General features: G+C 48.0%; 1 protein-coding gene across 4 annotated transcripts in view; it reads right to left on the reverse strand.

The window, feature by feature from the left end:
- The window catches only part of LOC135817536 (kinesin-like protein KIF13B), a 50,017-nt gene that overhangs the window by 16,995 nt on the left and 5,196 nt on the right, over positions 1-27,826 (reverse strand). For 2 of the 4 annotated variants that reach the window (XM_065330746.1, XM_065330743.1), the window contains exons 6-37: positions 22,309-22,406; positions 21,313-21,401; positions 20,548-20,635; positions 19,920-20,054; positions 19,553-19,665; positions 19,135-19,180; positions 18,171-18,236; positions 17,602-17,754; positions 17,180-17,287; positions 16,587-16,688; positions 16,064-16,198; positions 15,632-15,673; positions 15,031-15,125; positions 14,212-14,321; positions 13,742-13,843; positions 12,923-12,979; positions 12,324-12,492; positions 11,698-11,775; positions 11,366-11,426; positions 10,652-10,684; positions 10,371-10,437; positions 10,023-10,102; positions 9,413-9,556; positions 8,925-8,964; positions 7,467-7,576; positions 6,371-6,532; positions 5,645-5,829; positions 2,746-2,878; positions 2,139-2,299; positions 1,640-1,722; positions 1,490-1,525; positions 809-941 (exon numbers count right to left, since the gene is read on the reverse strand). In XM_065330746.1, coding sequence (XP_065186818.1) covers positions 809-941; positions 1,490-1,525; positions 1,640-1,722; positions 2,139-2,299; positions 2,746-2,878; positions 5,645-5,829; positions 6,371-6,532; positions 7,467-7,576; positions 8,925-8,964; positions 9,413-9,556; positions 10,023-10,102; positions 10,371-10,437; positions 10,652-10,684; positions 11,366-11,426; positions 11,698-11,775; positions 12,324-12,492; positions 12,923-12,979; positions 13,742-13,843; positions 14,212-14,321; positions 15,031-15,125; positions 15,632-15,673; positions 16,064-16,198; positions 16,587-16,688; positions 17,180-17,287; positions 17,602-17,754; positions 18,171-18,236; positions 19,135-19,180; positions 19,553-19,665; positions 19,920-20,054; positions 20,548-20,635; positions 21,313-21,401; positions 22,309-22,406 — 3,214 coding nt within the window. The remainder of the gene's footprint in view (positions 1-808; positions 942-1,489; positions 1,526-1,639; positions 1,723-2,138; positions 2,300-2,745; positions 2,879-5,644; positions 5,830-6,370; positions 6,533-7,466; positions 7,577-8,924; positions 8,965-9,412; positions 9,557-10,022; positions 10,103-10,370; positions 10,438-10,651; positions 10,685-11,365; positions 11,427-11,697; positions 11,776-12,323; positions 12,493-12,922; positions 12,980-13,741; positions 13,844-14,211; positions 14,322-15,030; positions 15,126-15,631; positions 15,674-16,063; positions 16,199-16,586; positions 16,689-17,179; positions 17,288-17,601; positions 17,755-18,170; positions 18,237-19,134; positions 19,181-19,552; positions 19,666-19,919; positions 20,055-20,547; positions 20,636-21,312; positions 21,402-22,308; positions 22,407-27,826) is intronic. The other 2 variants (XM_065330744.1, XM_065330745.1) reach the window with 2 other exon arrangements.

Raw genomic sequence — 27,826 nt, forward strand, 5'->3', positions numbered from 1 at the left:
AACCTCTCCATTAACAAGTGACAAACAACTTGATGGAACACTGGATGATAATAGTAACGAAAACAATAGCTCTCTAGTCCCCTGTGGATGTAATCGCATGCACGGTGCCACGAAAACCATAATATAGATTAGAGCACAAAATGGAAATGAGTAAAGAAATGCCTGAACTGCAATGTACCACAGGAAGAGACTACAACCAAGGCAAGGTAAAAACATAAACAACCCAGCCAGCATGAAACGAATTGTAGGAATAAACTTAAAAAGTGAAACCTCGCAGACTGGATTATACGAACATGGAATCTGTCGCACACTTCCCATGTGGTAAATGTTGTCATAAATGGCCACTGTAATGATTAGAGACCACCTGTCATCACCGACCGGTCATCTCATGCCCCAGACCATGTGTCACAACATAACATTTGACAGAATACAGAACACAGATAACACAAAACATACAAAAACTGAACACAGAACATACAGTTAGACCAGTGTCAAAAGAGCACTGATCTCTGTTGGTTTCTCAGCACCATGTACTGGCTGAACACTGATTCCGCCGTACATGTACTTCTTTCCATTAGCCACATGCATGCACTGTATTTCCCCGAATATAAGTCGCACCTTTTTACAATACGCAACAGGGGAAACATGGGGGGGGGGGGGATGTGACTTACTACTGAATTAAATATTGAAATGGTAGGACATGGACCTGAAAAATGGTGCAACTTTCAATCGAGTGCGACTTACAATCGGGGAAATACGGTACATGTATGTCAAACACACAGCAGTGGCAGCACAGATAGATGCTAACCTATGGCGTGTAGAGGGTGCACCGGGCACACCCGTGCCGGGCGCTGGCTCCAGGACAACTTGCCGCTCGATCTGCAGCTGCGTCCACTCGTCTATTAGCTCGCTCTCGCGGTAGTTGTCGTCTCGCTTGCGAGCTGCGGGCAGTGCAGGCAGACAAGGCACATACATACACACATACATACAACAACAGCAAGGTGGTACGAAACAACAGCGTAGCACAGCTGGACTGACACCGTTCCTTCTACAATGCTCAGCAAAGCTGTAGGCAAGGTAATAAAGGCACACATGCCAAGGTCATTGTTCACAAACAAAAATAGAACCACTTCTCAGTCAGCCAGTCAGCCAGTCAGCCAGTCAGTCAGTCAGTCAGTCAGTTCTGTTGGCTGCGTAAGAACCACCATCAATCAGTCAGGTGCAGGGACGTAGTCAGCAGTTACTCATACAAACAATCATCAAACGTCATCACTATCATCATCTTCTTCTTCAACATCGGCCGTGGCAACACTCCGCATGACAGCTGTGTCATCGCTGTACACGTGCTTCAGGTACTAATCGTGGATGGTGCAAGTAAAACATGCAGTATCCATCAGGACCGCTTGCACAGTGGCAGCAGCAGCAGCAGCAGTAGCAGCAGCAGCAGCAGCAGCAGGAATAGTAGTTGCAGCAGCAGCAGTTCGCTCACTTTCTTGGGACTTCCCCTGACTCTTGACGATAAGATCTAGAACACAGACAGCATAGCAGTACAGATGGACATCACGCACACACATACAGCAAACAGCTGCTGCAGCAGCAGCCGAACAAACATCACAACTAGAACTGCCAAAACGCATACCTTTCTTGTCGACAATCTTGTGAATCTGGTCATCAAGGTATGCTCGCCGTCTCATCAGGGCGTCCGACCACCGCTGCCGTAACCTGGAGTTCACAAGCAAGTTTGTGTGCGTACCGATCAAGCAAGATCAATGTGAACATAAGATTAAAAACTCACCCCAGCATCCAAAACTAAGGCCTAACAGTGTTCATGAAACATGTAAATGACCAAAACTGCCTCTTCTTCCTTCGTGGAACCACAATCAAAAGCAATACAAAGATATCAACTTGTTATAAGCAGATTGAACATCACAGCAAGCATAAATTAACCCAGGAGCATTTGTCTTAAGTAGTACATGTATCCATAAAGCAGGTTCTGGACCAGGTACATGCCCTGCCCCAAAATGAGGGTAATTATACCCCATTTTCAGGGCAAGACATGTACTTGGTCCAGAATTGGCTGTATGGATACTACAGTCATAAAGTATGCTAGCACAGGAGATGGTGGCGGCGAGCCTCACCGTTGCAAGTCCGTGTCCTGGAAGGAGTCGAGTGAGATGGCAGCCTTGTTCTGATGCACCACGGCGCCCATGCTGATGCTGGTGATGGAGTGGCAGGAGATGGGTGCCAGGCCAGAGCCACGCACCGGTGTCACTGATACTTGCACACGCCGAGACTGGCCCTGCAGCAGAAACACCAACACCACAACCACCACCACCACCACCACCACAGTGCACACATGACACATGGGTTTAAAACAATACTGCAACGCATCACCCACACCCGCCCACCCACCCACCCACCCACGTAGCTCCCAGAGCCACATCAGGAAATTAGCCACACCATTTAAAGTTGCAGGGTGCCATCTACCACATGTTAATACAGGCGCGGTGGTCACACTTCTTTTGATTCAATGACTACAACACGATGAGTATTGGTTGAGTAATCAGATACAGTCAGATCTGCATTGACGACCGCCCCATGGCTCACGGATAGCCAGTTGCTTGTAGCCAAGCAGTCTTCGTTAGATCATGTGTGACCTTAAAAACAGGTGACCTGAGGTCTCCTACTCCAGACATTGCTAAAATAACGCAAGTACTAAGTCGTTTTGTCAGCCTAGTCACATACCTGTCGCAATAGATATATGCCACCGGTTCGGACGTCCGGTCGATCAATGACCTCCACTGGTGCATACTCCCCGTTGTCATTCAGTTCCTGGATCTCAACCCACAGCTCCAGCCGCCGCATCACCTCCATCCATCTACAAGGGGGAAAGAGAGCGTGCATATGAGGACATACACGTACATTGTCAAAACCAGAGAGCACCAAAGTACAAGAAAACACAACGCGCTGACTCGTAAGCTTTCTGCACACCCCAGCTTGCCCGTGACACAAGCTGGTATGTCATGACGTCATCGCGGAATGACACACAAGAACACGTATGAAAGAGATATCCCACTGGGCCAGCAATATCACAGTCACAGTGTCAGCTTTGGCGCAGGAATGGGCAGGAGTAGGACGGGAAATGGCTTATTCGACCCTGGGCTTACTGTGAGCCTGGACTTATTCGACCCTGGGTCTATGGTAAGCCCTTCTTGATCTGTCAACCAGTCATTTTACAGCATGCTTTAACATGATGTGGCGCCTGGGAATGAACTAGCCCTACCCCAGACCCCCAAGCTTACCATACACCCAGGGATTATTTTCTCGCGTAAACGGTGAAGATAATGGGGCTGTTAACACGCATGGCAACGAACCGACTGGGGACAAACAAAAGTACTGTCCTTTAGACCAGTGCCAGTTGTCATTGGCAACAGCATAGAAAAGACCGTAGCAGCCGCAGCATTTTCTTTGTTCTTCAACAACTTGCTATCGCTCTTCAGCCATAGTCCTGGTCTCTTAAAGCTTGTCGTAGGTGTCTAGAACGGTCTAGATGGTTATGTGTTTTGCTGCCAACTGCAACCACCAGCGTTTGCGAGAGAGTTGTAGCTTCTTTCGTTTCCTTTGTTGTAGCTTATTTCGTTTTCCAAAGGCAAAAGCAGGAGAGCACTCGGGATTCGAACGGGTAGGTAAGTGGATCAAGTGGATTCACTTATTTGTCTCACTCCACCCTCCCATATTCTTTAATGCGCTCGTCCTGCATACATATGGCTTCAGCAAAGAGTGTGTCCATTGTTGTACCGATGGCGCGGCTTAGTATTTTTTTCTGATGCTTCACCCCGGCTTGCATTCAAATTCTAGATTTTTGTTACGGTTGATTCGCTTAGGAAATCAGAGGAATAGGCCCTATGTTTTGGCGATGCTCTGTTAGATTTCGCTTTCCTTTTCAGTATTCCGTTGATATAATTTAGAGGCTATACAGTGCTGAGTTGCTGTTTCTATGATTCCTTTCTTCACTGGATGCTATAGACGTAAAGATACAGAGCCGAATCAACATGCTCGGTTATGCAGTTGCCACTTTGAACGCGGTCTGAAAAGCAATGGACCAACAATGTTTTCAAGGAACAAGGATAAGCAATTAGTACTTGATGACCCGGGACCTTTTGCAAAGTGGGGAGTGCTTTTAACTGAGGAAAAAAAGCAGTTCTTGTTGTTGTAAATACTGTACTGCTGTTCTTGCATGGCTGATCAACCTTGTTTCTCTTTTTTCAGTGCGTGTAAAGTTACTAAAGTACTTCCGGTAGACACAAGATCAGGATTAACTTTACAGTGACATAGTTCCAGTGTTTCTTTCATAAAGACTATTAGCGTAGTCTGCACCACTTTTTCAGCACTATAAGTATCTCATCTGATATTTTTCTTGCTCTTGTGTCAACAGGAAGAGAAAAGTTCAAGTAACCGAGCTAGACGCAGAGCATGACCAGATACCTGCGGAGGACATCCAAGGTATAAGCTCACCACTTGACATTTCGCAGCCGTCTTCCGTAAGTGAAAGTTCCTCTCCATTTGCCCACGCAGACAGCTTGTTGTTGTCAATGGAACTGGACAAACTAATATCGAAGTGCTCTAAGCTTGAGCAAGATGCATGAGATAGGAACCAGTTGTCCTATTCTGCTCTCCGGACCAGGCTCCAGCTATTCCAACGTTATACCAGCCTGCCAACGTCTGATGATTTTGATAGTTTACTTGACTTGTGTCAACGGTTTGATATTACATACAGAAGTGGCTGGAATTTTACGTCTGTCCCTGCCACTGACCAGCTTCTCATGACACTCATGAAGTTGTGGTGCAACTTTACAAACATCGACGTAGCGTTTCGGTTTCGCATTTCGGTTGTGACAGTAACTAACGTGTTTCGGACGTGGATTCTTGTCCTCCACGAAGTCATATCCCAGGGACTTCTTGAGCACAATATACGGTCGCTGGAGAAGGTCCAGGAAAGTATGCCAGTCTGCTTTGGACCATTTCCGAACTGTCTCATAGTGCTGGACAGTATGGAAGTGCAGGTTGCAATTCCGCGGCGGATGGATGACCAGTCTGCAACCTTCTCGCACTACAAGCAGAAGAATACATTCAAGAGTCTGGTTGGTGTTGCTCCCAATGGCTGCTTAGTGTATGCAGCTGAAGTATACCCTGCGTCCTGCCAACCCCATTGTACAACATTGGTTCTTAGTGACATGCACCCTGAAGACATGGTCATGGCTGACAACGGCTCTTTGCTCCATCGGGGCCTGATGCCAAGTGGCGTTGCACTGAACTTCTCGCCATTATTAGTGAACCCGCAGTTTACAGCACAGCAAGCAGAGCTCACAATGACAATCGCCAAGGCTTGTGTGCATGTGGAACAGAGCATCCAGCGATGAAAGCAGTCTGCCACCGTGGACTTCGTTCCATACCAGTTTGCTTTTGCCTTTGAAGACAGACCGCCCCCGCTACCACCCGTCACTCAATGGAGATTTTGCTGCCACGGTCTAGGTCCTATTCCCTATACGTTTGACACCATACCCATTTCTGATGCGTGTATTCGGTGTGCTCAGCTGTCAGGTGTGCGCAGCTACTGCGAAGGAAATGAACGAGTGAGTCTTACCTTTCCTGTAACGTCTTGGTGCGACTGCTGACTAGTTGCTCGGCTGCTATGACTTCACCGCCAGGTGGAGCAGCAGCCGTCAAACCATCACCAAAGCCACTACTCCGGTGTCCCCATACCTCGATGGCCAGGCAATCAGCCTGGATGTAGGCCATGAAGTCCTCGTTGACAACGACTTGGCATACCTACAGCGGCAGTGGACAATGCACACAGTCAGTGGCCATTTTGTCCACGGCAACCAGGCTGTTTCCTATCTCGGTGTGTGTGTGTGTGTGTGTGTGTGTGTGTGTGTGTGTGTGTGTGTGTGTGTGTGTGTACGTGTGAAGGTATCAATCAGCAAACAACAGGCACCATGCATCCCAAGAACAACACGTTTGGCAGGGCTGTGAAGGTATGACATTTACATGCATTTACATGCAGTGACACTGACACACACACACGCACGCACACACACGCATGGGAATATGTCATAACACAAGAACAAAGGACCGGGCACACAATACCAGCTCAGCCAGTTGGTCTCGTATTGTGACATTATAATTGTGTCATTTACACGTACAGTAGTATCCCAGGAATGCAGAGTACCAAAGGAATGATGCACCCACAGAAAGGAATACATGAAGTCAAGAAACACACATCTTCCATTCAGATCCTGACCCCACCCACCCACCCACCCACCCACTAGAAATACCCAGCAGAATATTGTTGAAATCAACTTCTACTTACATGCGGGTGTAAGAAGGAGATTTTCCCAGGCGGTGGTGGCTTGGAGCTAGCTTCACGCAATGGCGGCACAATGACGGCCTGCTGTTCATCAAAGAACACGTACTGGCAGAAGACAAAGTGGCACAGCGCTGGCGGCAAACCAGTCGCTTCATTCACCGTAATCTGGGAAAGTGAAAGAGAAACACAGCAGAAACCAGAGGGCTCAGTCTGGACATTGTCCACAGAATACCAAACCACCAGACAGGCCAAAGAAAGGAGTGAGCCGACATGGATGTGGATTTTGTTTGAAATGTCAAGTGTGAGGCTGCGCAGTGAGAGCTGCATACCACCATCCTGTGTCGTTTCACAGGAAGCACAGACTTTGAAGCCTGAAGAAAATGTTGAACGATCTCTGCTGAGATGATGACTGCACCGTGGCTTAGGGGCAGAGTGTAGCTGGCTTATAGCAAACGTTCCTGGTTTTCGAGCCCTGGTGGTGACAGTCAAATTACTCGTCAGACCTTTTTCCCTTTCACCTTGGTCAAATTCAGTATATGTACTACCAAGAGCACATAAAAACCAGAGTGTGCAGCTTGGGGCTTTTTCTACTATGGGTGTCACGGCGGATTTCCATGATTACATAATAGTTGGCGCAGATCTGAGGCGGGAAATGGCGTAGTGCGTACAACTGAGCTGCAGTTGTGCAGAAAGAGACCTGCTTGAATCCTGCTTGTACGCACTACATCACTAAAATGATGTAATCACGGAATTCCACCGTGACAGCAACCCATCCGAGCTGCACACGCTGGTTTTCATGTACTCTTGGTACTGCATGTACATGTAGGTAGGAACAGTCTTGATTCTAACTTGCCACAGTAACTTGCTCATGGCTCCACTGTACTGCGGGAGACCGGGGCATACCAGTCTAGCAGAGTCTAGCTGTCTAGTAGAGCTGTTGCCTAGCAACACATGATGAAGAAACTTGCCCATAGCTCCACTACACTGTGGAAGACTGGGGCATACTAATCTAGAGGAGTCTAGCAGAGATGTTTCCTAGCAATACATGAATAATCTAGGAGAGCTGTTGCCTAGCAACACATGAATACACAGTACATACCTGGACGGCAACCTTTGCTCCGGACTGCAGCTCATCGTCCTCCATCAGCTCCCACTGCTCCTTGAGGCCGTCGGTTTCACCTTCACCTTCGCCAGGCTTCCCTACCACTTCTGCAGAGGCATAGCACATAGCACAGCATATAGCACACGTCACAGCAACACCGGCACCAGAGCCAATCTCTGCCAAGGCCAAGAAGGTCACAGGTATAGCAATACAGCGGATTGGCGGCAAGTCAGTCTTGGCAGTCAACGGCAAGGAAGTAGTTAGCTTTTTAACAGAGGATGCTCTCAAGGCTATCAGTCAACGGCAAGGAAGTAGTCAGCTTCTCAACAGAGGATGCTCTCAACACTATCCAGGAGTGGCTTGGCTCCTTTGAAGCACAAAGCCTCTTCTCGCTGTCCACAACTGCAAAGCGTTCGATATGCGCGTTCTCCTCAATGAGAGCTGGGCACCTGCAATATGCAAGAGGAGTTTCTTGCATCCATTTCAGGTCAGTGTCTGCTGCCTGTATCCTTCCCTTTGAAGTTTCCTCGGCCAGACACATGGTGCCGAAACCCGGGACGCAGAGGATGAGTTAGTTTGTCGTGAGTCTGGTTTTCGTCAACAACAAAGTAAAACTAAAAAGTAAGCGTGGGAACGGAGGAGATCAAGAGAGGAGCTGGTGGGAGCGCAATACGGTGGAAAAGGAGCCAGAGGAGGTGGTGGACCGGCAGAAACTGTGGACTGGAGCCCGGGACGGCAGGTACCGCATGGAGCGTGTGGTCATGGCCCGCCAGAGGCCAGTGGATGAGTCTGGCATCACCGACTGTGTGTCGTCCTTTGTCGATCGTCTTGTTGTCTTGCTCACTGTGTTGTCTGATCGTGTTTCTCTTGCTGTTCAGTTCATTGCTTGTTGCTGGGTTGTTTCAGTTTAGTTGTTGCTCTTCTCGTTGTTCTGGTGCAGTTCCGTTACACACACCATGTGCTTCTTCTCCATATTTGGACAAGTTTTGGATGCGTTTGGCAAGGCTGTTCGCAAGAACGCGGACCTTGAACTATACCAAGTTCAGCACTCCTTTCTGGACAGCCTGGGCCCTCTGGCTGCCCTTTTGGACTCAGCCGAAAAGGCAAAGGCTGCTGGCTCACCCATATCGGTGGAGGTTGTCCTGGGCCCTGTCTAAGCGGCCCTGAGCATCCAGCTCTAGGTACATTGAAATTAGGCATTAGGGTTGAGTTATGTGTGTGTGTGTGTGTGTGTGCGCGCGCGCGTGTGCCTGTGTGCGAGTATATTTTATACATGGTGAGCACTGACAAGCCTACACCTGCATGCCAATAAATATGTAGTGTACGATTTGTTTTCATTTTCATTTCCCTTTCTATAGCGCACTCTGAAGCAGATGGTGCAGCACTTGCTCAGGTTGTGGTATTCCTGCAATCCAAAAAGCATTCAATCCAGTTTGTACTGGTCTGTTCACTTACGTGCAATACGGCGGATTTCCACGTTCAAACGGCCACACGTCTGCACAAAGACCAAGACAATAGGGGAAAAAGGAAAGGGGAAGATCCATCACCCGGCGACAAACCCAAAAGCGTAGAGAGTAATGCTTGGGAAGTTGCTGGGAAAAAGTTGAGAGATTGAAGGGAGTCCAGTTTGTGGTATTCCTTGCCCTAAATAGCCACATGAGATTGCAGATCTTTATGACAGAATTAACTCAATCTGCGGACAGCATGCTGTTTCGTTCTTTTTGAACTCATCAGCGCAGCACAGAGGAAATGAGGCCGAACCTGATAGCAATGGAAAATGGACAGCAATGGACAGAATTAATATCAAAAGCCACTTGCGCTGTGTTAGAATCGTGTGTGCTGCTCTACAGGCACACGCGGGCACATGCTGAACAACATTATGGTAATAACGGAGTACTTGAGATATGGTGAGAAGACAACTGAACGGCAAAAGCACGACTGACCTCTCCGCGTGGGTCAATGATGGGTGGGGAATATTCCAGCGGAACGTTGTACAGCAAGCAGTCCAGGAAGATGTTGGCCACACCAATCAGAGTGTGAGACTCCAGCTCGTAGAACGGATCAGGGCCTTGCGACGTCAGATCACCCTGAACAAGTCAACGAGGATGATTCACGAGCACAAAAAAAACAGGCAAATTTCAACAATCGCACAAATAATTTAAAAAAAGACATAGGACCTGACTGATCATGTCCAAAGCAATAACGGCACAATCCGCCTCAACCTGGTCACCATCGACAGAGTTGAAGTCCCCTACAGCTGTATTGCCCTTCAACTACCATGCACATAAGGTTCCCGGAAAATCAATACAGGATATCCTGGTTCACAGATCTAGCACGGATTGCCCCTATATGGAACTGAAAGTGGTGGCAGCTAGGCCCATACATGGATGAAATGTGCATATAAGGTAGTCCATTCATGCTGACCTCTGATGTCACTGGAATAGCCATACATGTGCACATGTGACTATATAGAACTGAAGGGACAAGAAGTTGAACATGTCCATAGGGAGAAGAGCAGCAGCACACCCATACACACCCACACCACCACCTTACCATGAGTGCACCGTCTTGAAGTTTGTCGTACATCTCTCTCATGTCCACCAGCTTGTCCTCGAGCTTATCTACAGACCAAACTGTGCAGCAACCACCAGCAACCCCAGTAGAAGAGCAACCATTAGAACATCCCGATGCGAATCGGAGGAAAATGCACAGAAATGCTCAGTTCTTGCAACTTCTACCGAATCCCTGCAGCAGAGGAGTGTCTGCTCTGATCACTGGGTAGTACAGTAGAACTCAGATAAGAGATACCCGCATGGGCAGCAGGAAAGTGTACTTAGTACCCAAGGTACTTCTTATCCAAACATACTTCAATGTGGATCAGGGTTCTGCCACATCACTTACCGGTATGTGTGCCTCGCGTCTTATAGACAACATTGACGACAACTTCATACTGAGGCTGACTGGCATCCTGCAGCAGCACCACATGCGCAAGGAACACAGGATCACAGTGAAGGTCAATCACTGTGCACAGTCATACTACACTAATATACACCCCATCAAACAAACTTCTCCGTCTACTTGGATAAACTGCAATGAACCATTTCAAAGCAGTTCATATCATGCACCTAAGCAGGGGTGCACATTCCTGGCCGCGATAAGAGCAACTCAAACAGCGGACTTACTTTCGGTCTTGGACTCAACATGGCCTTCGGTAACTGCAGCAAAAAAGAATGAACAAAAAATCCAATCCACTCACACCGATTACAGCAACATGCTGTAGTGGATAAATGAGCATGTATGCACCACCCAGTCCAAACTAGAGATGCCAGCACTGACATGAACTGCCTACACATACGGGTACACCAGTAGCAATATAAATAATTCAGTACTTCACTGACAATTGACACATGTCCATACATTACAAGCTGATGCATAGGCAGTTCTAGATATCTAGACAAACAGTACACACAAGGAGGTACACTGGGAGAATATCCGTCTCTACTCGAGTTTCTAGCTATGCGCAGTCATCAGAGAGACTGATGCTCAACAGAATTTACAGTACTAGAACAGTGTACTACAGTGCGTTTCAAAAAATATAGACGCATGATTTCAAAAAAAACATTAGGCCAGCATCTATACCACATAAAACCTGTGATCACGTTGTGCAAAAAAACTTCGAAATTGGGCGTTTGTTACCTGATCGTTTAAAATATCTATATAAGAGTAATTGGGGGAAGGACTTGAGCAATATTCCGAAAAAATTCTTAAGAAGCTCCGGCCAAATTTTGAAATATTTCAAAAATGCCATGCGTCTATATTTTTGAAATGGACTGTAAAATACAAACAGAACACGGATGTCTTGGAAGCAGTGCCGAGTGACCATGTACAGCACTGACCTGCAGCGCAACTGAGAACTTGGTATCTTTGCCCATTTCCTCACTCAGCTGATTCGCCTCGCTGAAAACACAATGAAGAAACATACATGTATGTATGTAACAAAGTTCAAATCAAGACAGAGCACCATTCCTCGATGCTGCAGAGAAGAGAAAACACTTTCCATGGTGGATACAGGCAAAGAAAGTCAACTCGTGCTACATGTATCGTAGATGGTGGCATCAAGTACGACAGCAGCAATACTTCATTGCGCTGAACTAAAACGGATCATGGCGACAAGTTTCAATCTACACAAGTGCCTCCTGGCTTCTAGGGGATGCTGCGTATCTCTTACCAAACCATTCCGTTAGCGTGGATGACGAGATCACGCACAGCGCTCATATCAGCATCCGCCTCTTCATCGGCCTCACTGCTGCATAGCACAGCGTAGAACAATACTCAATAGCAGCAGCAGCAATAGCAATAGCGACAGCAGCAGCAGCAGAACCACCACCAGCGGTATCAGCAGCAGCACAAAACACAAAGCAAGTTGCATGTCACCAGTCCCCGCTCTACTAATCACACCACGTCTCACGAAGTCAACACAAGTCCTGAAGGAACTACAAATACACAAAAAAGAAATGATCAGACAACTACAGGCACACCCAGGTACACTGTGAGTGCCCTGCAACACGTATCCCCCTCTGCAGCATCACCACAGCAACACCGCAACACAGCAACACAGCTACAAAAGAAAAGCAGCATGCAAATACGTAGACCATCCATACCTTAGGCTTTAACATGTGTTCGAAGTCGACAGCATGTTACACGGCGAGGACGCACAGTACTCCTGACTACAACCATAACCCGGTTGCCAGAGTCATGGTTGTAGTCGGGAGCAGTGTGCGTCCTCGCCTTGTAACATGCTGTTGACTTCGAAAACATGTTAACCCTTTCAAGCAAGGATTATACCATCCATACCTGTACACTGCTGCAGGGTCCAGCCCAGCAGCTGCAGCAGCTTCGGCCAAGGCACTCTGTTTGGAGGCTTCTTGGCTCGGCGACGGAGCATTGCTAGCACCGCTGCCCAGTTGTTGACGCAGTGCTGCCAGCTTATTCTCATATAGCTGACGCTGCTCATCAAGAGCATCTACAAACACACAGACGCACACACCCACACAGATACACACACAGACACATCCAAATGTAGTTTTACAAATATTACACAGCAATGAATCAACCAAGTCTCATTCCGCTGTAACTCCGAGTTTCGTGTCAGAATGTACATGAGTATTGAAAAAACTTCTCATTGTCTCGATATGCCAGATATTTTCTTAATAGGAATTCAAAATTTCAAATACATAATATACATGCTGCAAACCTACTTCAACACCGCAGGTTACTACTTCAACACCGCAGGTTACTACTTCAACACCGCAGGTTACAAATTCAACACCGCAGGTTACAAATTCAACACCGCAGGTTACAAATTCAAGCAGCAATAAAGTCGAAAAACCAGCAAAGCAGACATCATGCAGGAATTCCTTAGCTACCAGAGCTTGAATGCTCTACAAACTCACCTTGCTTGTCAGTGGTGTGCTTGTGCTCCAGAGCAGATACGATACTACCCAGATCACCTGGCAGAACAGAATCAGTACAGACAAGAACACTTGGTTCAACACTTTGCTTCGACACACTGGCTTCAACACACTTGCTTCAACACACTTGCTTCGCCACACTTGCTTCGACACCTGCATTCTACGCTGTACCTAAGATTTTCATAAGTTTGAGGGAGTTGGAAAGAGAGAAGTCTGAAGGAAAATCGACTGCTACCACCAGGACTCATTATCCCATAGGGATCTGCTTCTCGATAACTACCGTATTTTTCCGGTTGTAAGTCGACCTTTTACGACTAAAAATAGAAGGAGAAAGGGTGGGGGTTGACTTACAACCGGGATTCGACTTATAACCGGGAACTATCAGTATCTTACAAAACATGACCTGCACTGCATGCACGAGAGCACCATGTGTACACATTTTGCCAGTTTATTGGCCTTTTCAAGGATTGGGAAGTTATACTCTCCAATAAGGAATGTTTACATGATTTGCTGATGTGTTAGTAGCAGGGAGTGGTTAGTAGTGCTTCGTTGGGTGAAAACTTTAAAACGCAGAATTGAGACCTCCGGATATGGGGGTCAACCTATAACCGGGGTCGACTTACAACCAGTAAAATACGGTAACAAGTCTGTTTCACCTAAACTGGTCCTTGGCCTGCATTCCTAAAATTTCCAGCACCTAATTTTTTTGTGAGATTAGGTCGAGTATTTGTAAACAAAACACAGGATCAGTATGCACGAGAAATGCCAAGAGTGGGGAAACACACCAACACACCGTCTTACCAGTCTGCATGTCAGTCAAGGCTAGTTCTCGCTTGGCAAATTCAAAATCTACCAGCGCCGTCTGCGCAGGCGGTGCCTCACCGGATTCAGACTCCACAATGGCTGCATGCACATATGAACACATGAACACACGCACGCACGCACGCGCACACACACACACACGCACATACAAATGCACACAGAGTTAGAGAACAGGAATGCTAATTCGAACTCACACATGCACAATGTCCTATACGCTGAGCCACTCTCCATGGCTGCGTGCACCGAGCATGGAATCGTGGCTACATCTAGTGGGGTTAGAGAAATCATTTACGATACTATACTACGCCGAGTGAGGTCAATGTTTAAGACTACACGTGCTCTACATGGCCACCGCACACGTTCTCGCTTCAAGCCTAACAATGCAATACTAGCAGCACATTTCAACAACAATGCAGATGTGGGTGCACTGGTAGATGTAGTTGACTTACGTGCTGGCCGCGAGCAGGACACGCGGAAGAAGTGGTTGTTTCCCCACACAATACGATCGCCATTGCACAGGATTATCGGTTCATTGATCACACGGCCATTGACACAGGTCCTGGAATGGGGGTTGCAAGTAACAAGCAAGCGGACAAGGAATACACTTTATCGATTACGGGAACTAGCAATGTGAACTAGTGTCGCAAAGTCCAATGGAACTCCCAGCGAAAGGTGTGCAGCGGCACTTGGTCCAGTGTCAGATTAGATAGATATATTATAGTGAATTTCTACACACTCTACGTGTGTATTGACCATTGTCTGACTCTGTACAGATGTGACGACCATATACAGGTTTGTGTCTGCAAAAGTGCTTCTATCGGCAGCTGTTTTCCTGTTTGTTTCCCCTCTTTTGGTAATTGGCATACTTTGTAGTGTCCTGGGTGCAAAAGGATTATCAGCCTTACCGTCCTGTCTTCCTAAGGATTATCAGCCTTACCGTCCTGTGTTCCTGCATTATCAGCCTTACCGTCCTGTGTTCCTGCATTATCAGCCTTACCGTCCTGTGTTCCTGCATTATCAGCCTTACCGTCCTGTGTTCCTGCATTATCAGCCTTACCGTCCTGTGTTCCTGCATTATCAGCCTTACCGTCCTGTGTTCCTGCATCTACTATAAAGATACTGGTACCGAGCTAGAACGACTGTTACACCTTTCCTTTCATACCAGTTAAGTCTACCGTGCTTGGTGTTAAAAATGATAATAAATGGCCACCCAATAAGAACCAAGAGGAGTGTGTACAAGACAGTACGGTACAGTGTATTGCGCATACTTAGCATTCTGTACAGGCTTGATCACCACATCGTTGGCTTCAAGGTCGATATCACAATGGTGATGCTGAATACCAAGTCCTCGCAGCAGAATATCCTACAGTGGTGCGCACACGTGCAAGACAAAATAGACCGAGCAGAACAGTTGGAAAACATACCAGACAACATTGTTGACACGGTATATCCCATACCAACACTGCATAATACTTGACAGCTAGACTAGGTTGATGCTTCAGCTATCAATATTTATCGAAACGAAACTCCCCGCGAACCACCCACCCATACATGAAACTTCTTTTTTTCTTTTTCTTTATTTTCTTCGTTTCATCGATAATTATTGACACCCCTAACTTACCCTGCAGCCTGTACTCCAACCAGGTACAGGTACATGCAACTACAGTGTATATCCAGTGCATTTACTTAGCAAGAACATTTAGAAAACATTATCTACAAAAATCACCAAACACAACCTGAGAAAAAGAACCACGCATGGAGATGCCATATCATGCCAGAATAAAATGCTGCCAGCCAAATTCAAAGTAGGCAAGGTGGCATGTGCGTAGTACATAGTATGTCATATCCACAACAAAGCTGTGCACTTACCGGCTGGTTGTTCGATCCACTCTTGCCCACTATTGTGTGATCCTGTGGCAGCACGGACAACATCACATCGCGATGATGTCACCATGACTTCATAGTCACTAGAACGTACACGTGTAGTCACAACAAACCCTGCAGCGAGTATTTGTGACCCATTCTCCAAGAATTACCCTGGAAACCCACTGCCTACTTCACCAGAAACTACAGACCAGTGTTGCTCAATGAAATCTGATCGCGTGAGTCAAGTTCACGTTCTGCACCAGTGCACAGCCCCGTGTTCACCTTCCTGGGGCTGTACACCGCCTGGCTTGACATTGACCCATATGATCGGACATCATTGAGCAGAACTACACAGTGTAAAGCAAATCACAGTGTAGCTGAGAAAAGAACTACTAGTATGATAAAAGAAACACGTGTTATCTGCTGATTGCTGACCTTCAAGTAGTACACCAGCATTTCGCTGAGAGACGGATCAGCATTGAGGTTGACCAGGTAAAAGCGACCAGACTCCAGAGCAATACCGGCTTTGTGCACGGAGATGCCCATGTTTTCAAGCGCCCGTGACCGCTCCTGAAAGCACCAAGCACCAATTCATCACGCATCAAATTCCCGCAACTATGGCAGGTGACAAAAATATTTAACTTAGTAGGGCGCAGAACATAGGATACGTAAAAGATGAGCATAATTAGGTAGGCTTAATTCAGCTACAAATCCAAAGAAGAGGAGGTTAGAATTTCTTCATTGAGCTTATGGGCTCCCAGTGAAAGAGAATCCAAATGGTGCCTGTTACATAAATCTGTTGTGAAGACAATGCATTTCTGTGAGAAGAAACCATTTCAGAAGAAAGGTGTGGAGGAGTTTCAGAAGCTCACATATTGTGCATCGGCGAGGAAACGTGGCATATGACCATGCAGCTGTTAGTAATTCTACATCATATTATCATGGGTCCCAAACTCACCTCCGCAATCTTCTGCGTGTTGGCCAATTTCTGCTCCCAGGTCAGACTCATCTCCTTCATGAGGCGCTCAGATATCTGCAGCTTGTCCTGCAGCTCAGATATCTACACACAGGACAACGACGACGACGGCGACGGTGGCGGCAGCAGCAGCAGCAGCAACAACAACAACAAACAACAAATCTCTTATTGTCCACTGGCTATCGTGAGAATAAAGATTTGAAACAACAACCCTCTCGCATTAGCCGGGTGCATCAAAGAGAATGAAGACTTGGATACTAAAAAATGCCAGATACAACAACGTTATGTCGCTAGGTCGGGAGGGCACACAGAGCCGGAAGGACATGCCTAAGGCACGAGTCTACAGGCCAGCCCATCACCACTGGAACAACAACGGCTCATTTACAATACTATTCTGCCACTAACAAGATTCAGAAACCATAACCAACAAGAGACAAGTGAATGTTCTAAACAATTCTGTAATCCGTATGGTACGTAGCCCCGCCGATGAACAAGGTCAAGAGCCACAAAGTACCGTGCCGACGTACAGATATATTCGGGTGAGGTCTGGTGGGTGTAACGCAATCACATCTTACCTCGCTTGCAGATGCTCCGGTGAGGCCCAGAGCGGCATCTCCAGGCAACCCACCACCACCAATCATAGAACGTAACCGCTCCACTTCCTCGCGTAGTTCACGTATTACCTGCATGTCAGTCAGTGCACCACCAAACAAAACATGAGAGAGAGAGGAGGGGGGGGGGGGGGGGGGAGGGGGGGGGGGGAGGGGGGGGGTCACTATTCAGTTCGTACAGAAGCTTATGACGAAGAAATGGAAATGTGGTATTTGTCATCAGAATGATGAAGCCATTATAAGATAGCAGAGAGTAAAATAGAACAGGCTGTCCAAAGGAACAACTACATCCCAGCTGCAAAGCATGAAGTCTAGTCAAGTAATAGGATTCTGACGAAACCCGAATGCACGTACGGCAACACCAAGCCAGGTTGCATTCTCCATACCTTGGAGTTGGCATCCTCGTTGACCACGGCGTTGTTGACGATTCTCTTGGCACGGTCTGCATAGCGCAGCGTGGATAACGTCTCTTCATAGTTGTCAAGGGCAGGACTAATCGTGGCCACCATCACAGTTTTGCTGTTACCTCCCAAGTTATCCTACAGTATCAGCAGCGGATAGGACAAAAAGCACAACAACAACAACAACAACAAATAAGTTGAAAAACGTGTAAACCATCAAGGCATCAATACAAACACTAGAGGATAGTGCGTCCGGACCTGGCAATGGCTAGCAGAGGGCGGACAGCAGACCAAGAGTATTGGCACCATCATAAGTTCATAACCTCCACAATCATCCACAAACGTTGCACGTGTAAGTTACGCATACATTGCGTGTATTGCTCGGGGTCTCAACGAGGAGCAATGCCTGCAATCGTGATAAGCCACCACTCAGACAGCAGTGAGTGGGGTTGAGCAGACCAACAATACCTGGAAAGCAGTACATCATGAATGTACCTGTAGGTGACTACGTGGCATATGAACACAACGATACCACAAGGGGAAAAAGAACATACCTTGAGTAGCCAGGTTAGAACAGAATCTCGGTAAGGGATGAACGCCGTCTTGCGCTTGCCACCCGCCTAAGAGTGGACAACAATGAAAACAACATGTGATTGTGTCACAAAGCAGACAGAACAAATCTGAGGGTGAACACAAGAATAGAGAGTGGAGAGAGAGAGAGAGAGAGAGAGAGAGAGAGAGAGAGAGAGAGAGAGAGAGAGAGAGAGAGAGAGAGAGAGAGAGTGAGAGAGAGAGAGAGAGAGAGAGAGAGAGAGAGAGAGAGAGAGAGAGAGAGAGAGAGAGAGAGAGAGAGAGAGAGAGAGAGGAGAGAGGGAGAGAGAGGGAGAGAGAGAGTGGAGAGAGAGAGAGAGAATTGTAACTACTGTAAAACCAGAACGTTTCGGTGGAGATTTATTTTCGGTAACTTCAGTACAGGTAATGTTTACCTAAAATAAAACGCCACCTAAAATCCAACCATGCCATGCCACACAGTGTGCAAAATTCATTTTTGTATCTGGAAAACCGGTTTACCGAAATTCGCGCTACCGAACCGTTGATTTTGGGAAATACCGAAAATATTACACCACCGAAAATTCCTCGTTTTACAGTACACTCGGACGTCTCTTATCCGGGCACCTTGGGACCGGGTACTGCCCGTATCTCAGATTTGCCCATATCCCAGGATAACTCATCTACCATGTATCATGTCATTTTTTGAAGACGTTTATTTGACACGTATTGCCCATGTTCAGGTTCCAGAGAGAATCCATTGATAAAAATGTGTGGATTTCACAGGTTGCCAGTGACAAATAAGCACTTGCGCATACGAAAAACTTCAAACCCCCCAAATTCAAAGCATTTTTGCCATAGGAACTCAAGCTGAAGGTGCCCGGTAGAGAGACGTGCCCGTATCTGAGGCATCCGGATAAGAGACGTTGAGTGTATACAGCATGCAACTGATCACAGCCAGTGGCTTACATTGTCTGCCAGATTGGAGATGACGAGGCCGAGAGTAGTCAGCGACCTATCAGAGATAACGTAGAAAAAAAAGCAGAGTGGAAAGACCGCACTGTTAAAGAGCACAGCAGATACGAGCAACCAATGGCTACATTGTGGAGGAATTATCAGAATCAACACATTCCCAACAATAGCCACTTGCAGTGTGGGTGTTCATTAACTATACGAGTCAGTGTCAATGGCACATATTCGTTCACCTCACCACAAAAAGACAATACAGATAGAGAAAAGCGAAAGAGAGTGAGGGCCATATGTATAACAAAGAGCATACATGAGTTCACAAGCATGCCTGCTAGAGGACGGAGCTTTCCGTAAGCACTGATATTTGACCATGAAAAAGAGAACAAAACACGTGTGCGGAGCATTTTCGTAGACTCACTTGTTGATGTTGCTACCTTCTTTCAGTCGATCACCTTCGGCACCGGTCTTGCCAGCACGTTCACTACCAGCTAAATCCACTAAACTCAGCTTGCTAACCTTCTCATTTCCAGCCTGCAGCAAACACACACACACACACACACACACACACACACACATAGCAACAGAAACAGAGCTCAGCTGGCAGCGCTCAGAGAGCTCTACATCATTCAGCTTTTGAAGAGGTTTTCTGGCCAGTGAACCCCTACTCGTAGTAGGAATTCACAGATACACGTACTATGAGTGCACGCGCGCTCACACACACACACAAACACACACACAAGCAGTTCTTCAACAAATCGGTAGGCCACCTAGCAACTGGGGATTACCTGAGTTGCCGGGTCAAAGTATGTCTGCGTCATCAACAGGTTGAAGACGGCATGTGATCGGGAACTCTGCTCATTCATGTTGGTGGAAGCCACTGTACGCGCTTTGTTGCCGTCATCCATCAACTTCTCAATATCCTGTACAGGGGAAAGGAGACAACCCAGACCTAGTAAGACAGATCCTGGAGCATATGTGTGCCAGCTCCAAGTGCCAACATCAAGTGAGGAGTATGCCAGAGTATGAGTGCGTATGAAGACATGCCTTCGTGTGTGGGGGTTTGTGAGTGGGCTCGTTTAAAGATATCTTCCAATGCCCACCACTGGACGGCCTAGTATTATAGGTGTTTCGTAAGATTGATCATATCTTTATCTGCCTTGGGTCGAACCAGGGCCGACCGGATAAGGCACTAGGGCTGCTATGACATTTTTTTCACTACGTGGTAACTACGAGGTAACTAGTACAGAGCATACAGAGCACCCAGTAGTAGATCAACCACCGGGAGTCTCTCACCGCCCTCTTGGTGCTGGCTGGGGTAAGTCTGGTTTCACTTGCTGCAACTGTGGGGTATGCAGGGCATTGAAAAGACGTTGGTGTGATAGGAAACAGAGCACTCGACAAGAAGGTACTTACGACGAAAGAAGACACAGCCAGCTTGGACAAGCCATCCACGTACGGGCCCAGCACTTTGTGCTCGCGGACACGCAAATTGTGCTTGGAGCTGCACAGGAAGCAGATACAAGACAGAGCAGTGTCAGGAAACATCACTGTGCGTATCAGGGTGAACAGTCCTATACTGCATTTCCCATTAAAACAACTCCTGCGGTTGTGTGTGTGTGAGTGTGTGTGTTGTGTGTGTGTGTGTGTGTGTGTGTGTGTGTATGAGTGTGAGAGTGTGTGTGTGTGTGAGAGAGAGAGAGAGAGAGAGAGAGAGAGAGAGTGTGTGTGTGTGTGTGTGTGTGGTGTGTGTGTGTGTGTGTGTGTGTGTGTGTGTGTGTATGAGTGTGTGTGTGAGAGTGTGTGTGTGTGTGTGAGAGAGAGAGAGAGAGAGAGAGAGAGAGAGAGAGTGGTGTGTGTGTGTGTGTGTGTGTGTGTGTGTGTGTGTGTGTGTGTGTGTGTGTGTGTGAGAGAGAGAGAGAGAGAGAGAGAGAGAGAGAGAGAGAGAGAGAGAGAGAGAGAGAGAGAGAGAGAGAGAGAGAGAGAGAGAGAGAGAGAGAGAGAGAGAGAGAGAGAGAGAGAGAGAGAGAGAAGAGAGAGAGAGAGAGAGAGAGGAGAGAGAGAGAGAGAGAGAGAGAGAGAGAGAGAGAGAGAGAGAGAGAGAGAGAGAGTACGAGTACCAGCAAGCAAGCAAGCAAGCGTTGCACAGCACACTTGCAACAAGTTCACATGAATACTTACTTGTGAGCACCCAGTAGATCACGCACTTTCTCATTATAGATCTCCATATAGGATACCTCTACCTTGCATGTTAACCGCGGGTCTCCTTCCTGCAAATGACAAATAGGCCACGAAAATATTAGCGAGCAGCTCATTCAAAAGATATTTCCCGTGGAAAGATGACGAGTGGGCTGTTACTACTGCTACATTGTATAGGCATGGATGTACACGTGGCCTGCCGTCAAGTAAAATGGCCCTTGGCTGGTCCCAAGCAGCGCGCAACTCAGGACACACTGCACCGTGCGGCAGACAATGGCAATGATCCCTATCAAACACATGAAGGCTACCGGCCATGGCTTGGCGCAAGTGAATTACCCACTAGTACATGTACTACAAGTAGTAGCGCACAGCAGTTCAAGCCCCTTGAATCGTTGACAACTATTGCATCACCAGCGTGAGTGAGAGAGAGAGAGCAATACAGGTAATGTGGTAATAAAGAGGTTGCGCACAACGACATTCATAAGATTCTGCCGTAACGGCTTGGCCTAATAAAAGTTGTGCGACGGAAAAAGGGCTGGACAACGAAAATTACTTTCGTTGCAATCACCGTACTACCACACAGAAATGTACGACACCTGCATTCTGTCGTATACTTAACACGTGCATGCCTGACTATCGAGCTTTATTTCCCGTACTCCAAAAAAACTTGGAAGTTTCCATTTTCGCAAGCTCCGAATCAACCGATTATTCGTAGCCTTTTCCGTGGTTGCCTGATCCAGCGAACACTACGAAACTGTTCTCTCTCTCTCTCTCTCTCTCTCTCTCTCTCTCTGTCTCTCTGTCTCTCTGTCTCTCTGTCTCTCTCTCTCTCTCTCTCTCTCTCTCTCTCTCTCTCTCTCTCTCTCTAATGATGTGGAATTAAGTCGTGTCCAGGGCATGATGTGTGAAGCACATAATGCATGTGTTCAGACAAGCACAGGGATTAACAGTGCGTGCATGGGAGATTAATTGCCGTACCTGCTTGGCTTTAATGCGATCAAAGATCGTATCGCATAGTTTAGGAATGACTCCCTTGTCGCTAGGTGTGCCCATCATTGTGTAGGACTTGCCAGACCCTTCACCAAGAGGCAAGTGGACAGAGAAGAGACAAACAGAGTACGGGTCAGCCATACAGAACAGGCAGCATTACTACAACTACAGTGCATTTAAACATACTTGGTCCGCGTCAGCAATATTGTCGCTTATCTTTCGACAATTTGAACTTAGCCTTTGGACATGAACGCGTGCACTTGAAGTGATAAAACTTGGTACGATGGACCGTAAGGTATAGAGTGACAACTAGCTGTGAGGAATTTATTGTCCAAGGAAGGGTTCCAACTTTTTTCGGTCCTCCTCCTCGCTGCTCTCGGCGCTGGCGACAAATAGTTTTGCTCGGGATCGACTCTCTTGCTTTTTCAAGCTCATCTCTCTTCCTCTCCGCTGCCTGGCTATTTTCTAAAGAGAAGTCAATCGTGACGGTCGCCTTCTCTATAGGACTTCGCGTGGGCGGCACGACAGCATGTGTGGTTCGAATCAGACGCCGTTCTTTGCAAGATTTTATTTTGAACGACGACGCCGACGCGTACAGTACTTGCAAATCTCCACGACGCTCTGGATACTCCGAGCGTTGAGCTGGAGGTAAGAGCTGCGATCTCAGCTTGACGAGCGATCCCTGAGGTGAGCGATCTCGGCCGTTCAGCAAAATGGAGCTGATTCCGAGTAACGGATTACTTTCATGTGGCTTGCGCTGCTCTTGCCTGCACAGCGTAACAAGATAATCTATTTTGATGCGGCGCTGTATCAATCAAAATCACCCACCCGTCGCTCTCGAAATCCACTCGAACTCTAGCTAGACCTTTCAGGCACTAGTAACCTAACTAATTATTCCCGTAGCTATGCAGAAGACGTTACTTCAGTAACGTCTGGCGCTAGCCAGGGTCCACACAGCTTTAATTTGGTGTTTGTTTGTTTGTTTGTTTGTTTGTTTGTTTGTTTGTTTGTGTCACACTTGGTGCTATCCCGTATCTGTCCTGTACCGTACCGTACCAGCACAGACAGCTGGCCACAATATTATTTGTTTGTTTGTGCCATCAGCATGCCCGGCGCTATCCCATACCTGTCCCGTACCATCAAGAGTACGGTACCATCAAGAGAATGAGTATATATAAGAAGTGTATGGGGGAATGCATTCAGGCCGATAGTGCAGTAGCATCTTGTGTGGATTTGTGTGCGAGGCCGAGATCCCACTGGCAGGCTGGCTGGGCCGCCTGTCGACCAGCCCGGGAATCGCATGTAGGCCGATAGCATAATAATTATAACGTATATAGATGTATAGCAGAGATTCGTATTATGTAAACGACTCCCTGCTGTATAGGGAGATTTTCTGGAAAGAAATACGAAGTAGGGAGACGAGGAAATGCTATTAGAATGGACTTTAGTTGCCGAATAAAAGACAGGATGCGTCAGCAAAAACATACTTTGTAAGAGAGATCCCGTCATCTCCAAAATAATCCTGAACGGGCGAGTCAGCGCCGGTTACAGGAAACGTCGGAAGAGAGATCCCGTCGACTCCAGAACGTCCGTGATCGGCAGAGTCAGCGCCGGTCACCAGGGATGTGCGGATAATGCTCGAAAAGGTGGCAGATGCTGCTCGAAAAGCAGTGAAATTGGCAGAACCATACAAACCTTATGGCGGGCAATTCCTCGAATTCTGCTCCATTTCTTTATCCACATACCAAACATGCATGAAACGAAAAAGTACCGAATTCTGCCAATTTTTCTGCCGGAATTATCCGCATATGCCTACCGGTCACAGGAAACGTCCGGACAGATATAACTTCGACTCCAGAACGCTAGCCAGGGCCATCACAGCTTTGACACGTTACATGCATGATAAGCAAGCAAAAAAGCATAGCGTAGGGCCCTGAGCTTCCAAGCTCTCTCGTTCCGGTAGCTATGCAGAAGACGTTACTTCAGTAACGTCTGGCGCTAGCCAGGGTCCTCACAGCTTTAATTTGGTGTTTGTTTGTTTGTTTGTTTCATTGTTTGTGTCACGCCTGGCGCTATCCCGTATCTGTACCGTACTGTACCGTACCAGCAAAGACAGCTGGCTACTATATGTTTGTTTGTTTGTGCCATCGACATGCCTGGCGCTATCCCCTACCTGTCCCGTACCATCAAGAGTACGGTACCATCAAGAGAATGAGTATATATGCGAAGTGTATCGGGGGAATGCATTCAGTGCAGTAACATTTTTTTTTTTTTTTTTTTTTTTTTTTACGAGAAACCACGAACCTCGAGAACAGAATACTGCATGGTAGAGGTGGTTGCAGACGCAACTGTGGTGGTGAAAACTGGAGCATCTCCGCCGACCTGAGGTCTCGGCTTCAGCGACACTTCAGAGCACCAAAAACTGGGGAGGAGTAGGCACAGGGGGAGGGGAGGGGGGGGGGTACATTTATATAGAGGAAGGAAAAACGGAAAGATGATACATGTGATAGAGGAAGAAAAAAAAAAAAAAAAAAAAAAAAAAAAAAAAAAAAAAAGAAATAAATAAATAAATAGAAAAGGGGGAGCCAGGGTGCAAGCAGAGAGGGTGTTCAGGGAGTGTTCAGAGGGCATCTGTGGCTGAACGCCAGTCTCGGCTGCGGAGCGACTTGTAGGCGCCTTCCTTGAATGCCTGCATTCCCTTCTGCGTGGGAAGGTTGCGTAGCAGGGCAGATGGGAGACGATTCCAGTCTTGGATCGTGGCATGGGGGAATGATCGGAGAGCACTATTACGGGCTCCGGCGGGCAATGTCGGTGCTAGTTGGTGCTGGTGCTGGTTCTTTTGCTGGTGGCGAGTGGAGCGCCGGTGCTGGTTTGCAACTGCCCTCGGTGGTGTCATGGTGGTCAGGATTGGGGGACCGTCGATCCAATGCAGCTTGTACAGGAATGTGAGTGCTGCGACTTGACGCCGAACAGTGAGGCTTGGGAGGTATGACCCTGGGCCGATGAGCTTTAGGGCTCGGTGCTGTACCCGGTCCAGCTGGTTCAGGGTAGACTGGGACGCACCCAACCATGAAAGCGGGCAGTACTCAAGTACTGGGCGGACGAAGCCACGATACACTGCATACTTGGCCTTGCTGTCGAGAATGGGCAGGGCCTTCCTCATGAAGCCAAGACGTTGGTGACCACGGACTGCAACCTGTCGAATGTGGGAGCGAAAGGAGAGGCTCCGATCAAAGAGCACTCCGAGCAACTTCAGCTCCTCCACTTCCTCTATGGCCACCCCATTGAAAGTGGCTGGAGGAATCGGCCAGGGTTGACGGTGATGCGAAATTGTCAAGACTTGCGACTTTGTCGGCTCGAATGCGATCTTCCAGCTCTGGCCCCATTCAGCTAAGGCATCCACAGCAGTCTGGAGCTGCGCTAGGCCAACTGGGAGAGCGGTCAGGGATGGGATGCACTGATAAAGCGTGGTGTCATCTGCATATATGGCGAGCTGGGTTGTGGCTGGGAGGTGGTCCTCCATGTCATTGACATATAGGAGGAACAGAGTGGGGCCCAGTATGCTCCCTTGCGGCACACCTGAGCTGATTCGGAATTTAGGTGAGGTTTGTCCACTCACAACGGCCTGGATTCGTCTATCCGCCAGGTAGCTGTGGAGCCACTTGAGGAGGTTCCCGGACACTCCGTAAGCCTTTGCCTTGTGAAGGACACCTGCGTGGGAGACTTTATCGAAGGCCCCCGCAATGTCGACGGCAACAATACGTACAGCACCGCCAGCAGCTGCTATCTTGCTCCATTGGTGGTGTAGTCCTGTTAGGAGATCAGCAGGTCCTAACCCTCGACGAAAACCGAACTGGTGGTTTGAGAGTATATTATTTCGTTCGAGAAAGTTGGTGAGAGCACGGTTAACAACTGCTTCCATTGTCTTGGAGATGAGCGACAGGAGGGAAATGGGCCGATAGTTCGATGGGGCTGACTTTGACCGTTTCTTATGGACTGGGACGACACTTGCCACTTTCCAAGACTGTGGTTGTGTCCCCGACGTCATGCACTGGCGGAAGAGCAAGCATAGTGGCACTGCAAGGTGCTCAGCGTTGGCTTTGAGGACTCTGCCCGGAACTGCATCAGGGCCTGACGCTTTCGAAGGATCAAGGGCCCTCAGCAATTTACGGACCTCAGCAGGGCGGAAGCGAATACTTAGGAGACGGCTTTGGGAGCGAGGCTGGACAAAGGGGAATTCAGATTCCTCATTGAAGTCCTGTGGGCCGAGGCTGCACTTATCGGCGAAGTACTGACCAAGGCACTTGGCCTTCTCCTGACTGGTTGTGTACTCAGTTCCATCAGCAGATCGGAGTGTTGGTATATCAGCGCTGCGGCCCTTGCCACCCGCACGCTTGATAGTGGACCACCATTCCTTGTCCCGAAGGCTACCAGTGGTGAGTTTCTGCCGGAGCATGGTAATATGCCGTTCTCTGTTTCGCTGGATGGTACTGCGTGCAGAGGCTGCAGCTGTGCGGTAGTGTGCTTTCTTATCAGCACTGTCGGGATTTGAGCGCATCTGGTGCCACATCTGTCGCTTGGTGTTGACTGCAGCTGTACACTCCGGTGTCCACCAAGGTTCGTCGGAGGGGCGCGATGAGATAACTCTGTTGGGTATGAATTGTGCCATTCCTTCGAGGATCCTCTTGGTGATGTTGTCGCAGCTGAGATCCGGTTCAGGTCCGAGCATGCTCTCCCAGTCTGTTGTTCGGTAGAAGTGGGCAAGCCGCTCCCAGTCTGCGCGGTGGTATCGCCAGACTCTACGCGATGTCTTGGGCTCACGGGTGAGCTTCACAGGAAAGTCAACTTGGAGGACAGCATGATCAGAGAGTCCAATAGGCGGGTGTGCCTTAACAGTTGCTGGTGAAGGGAAATCAGACATCACCAGGTCCAGGGTGTTATCACCTCGGGTGGGTACGTCGACATGTTGACTCAGGCCATGGTAGCAGCAGATATCCTCTGCATACTCTCCAGCTCGGGTGGTCTTGTTGCTGCAGAGCCAGGCAGCGTTATGCACATTGAAGTCGCCGGCCACAATGACATTTGATCCGTAGGTACGGGATGCCTCCAGCGTGTTGTCCAAGTATTCCAATAGCTGGAGATCTGTCTCCGAACAGGACCCGGGCCGATAGGCTGCACAGATAACAACTTTCTGTCCACTCTGCGTCGTGACACTCAGCCAGATGATCTCGTGATCATGGCACTGGATGTGATCGAGATGTTCATATCCTAGGCCAGCCTTCACCCAGACTGCTACTCCACCACCGTGTGCAGAGCGATCCTTGCGGATGGGGGTGTGATAGCCAGGCATGGCTGCTTCAGATTCGCTGCACTTCTCTGGCGTAAATTTTGTCTCTGTGACTACTGCTATATCTGGCTTCAGGGTCTGGAGGGTGTGGCGGAATTCTGCAAGCTTGGACGATAGGCCAAAGGCATTCGTCACCAAGAGTCTGAACATCGTTGGTTG

Source organism: Sycon ciliatum, chromosome 5 (genome assembly GCF_964019385.1).
Source record: "Sycon ciliatum chromosome 5, ocSycCili1.1, whole genome shotgun sequence".
In the NCBI taxonomy this organism is placed as follows: domain Eukaryota; kingdom Metazoa; phylum Porifera; class Calcarea; order Leucosolenida; family Sycettidae; genus Sycon; species Sycon ciliatum.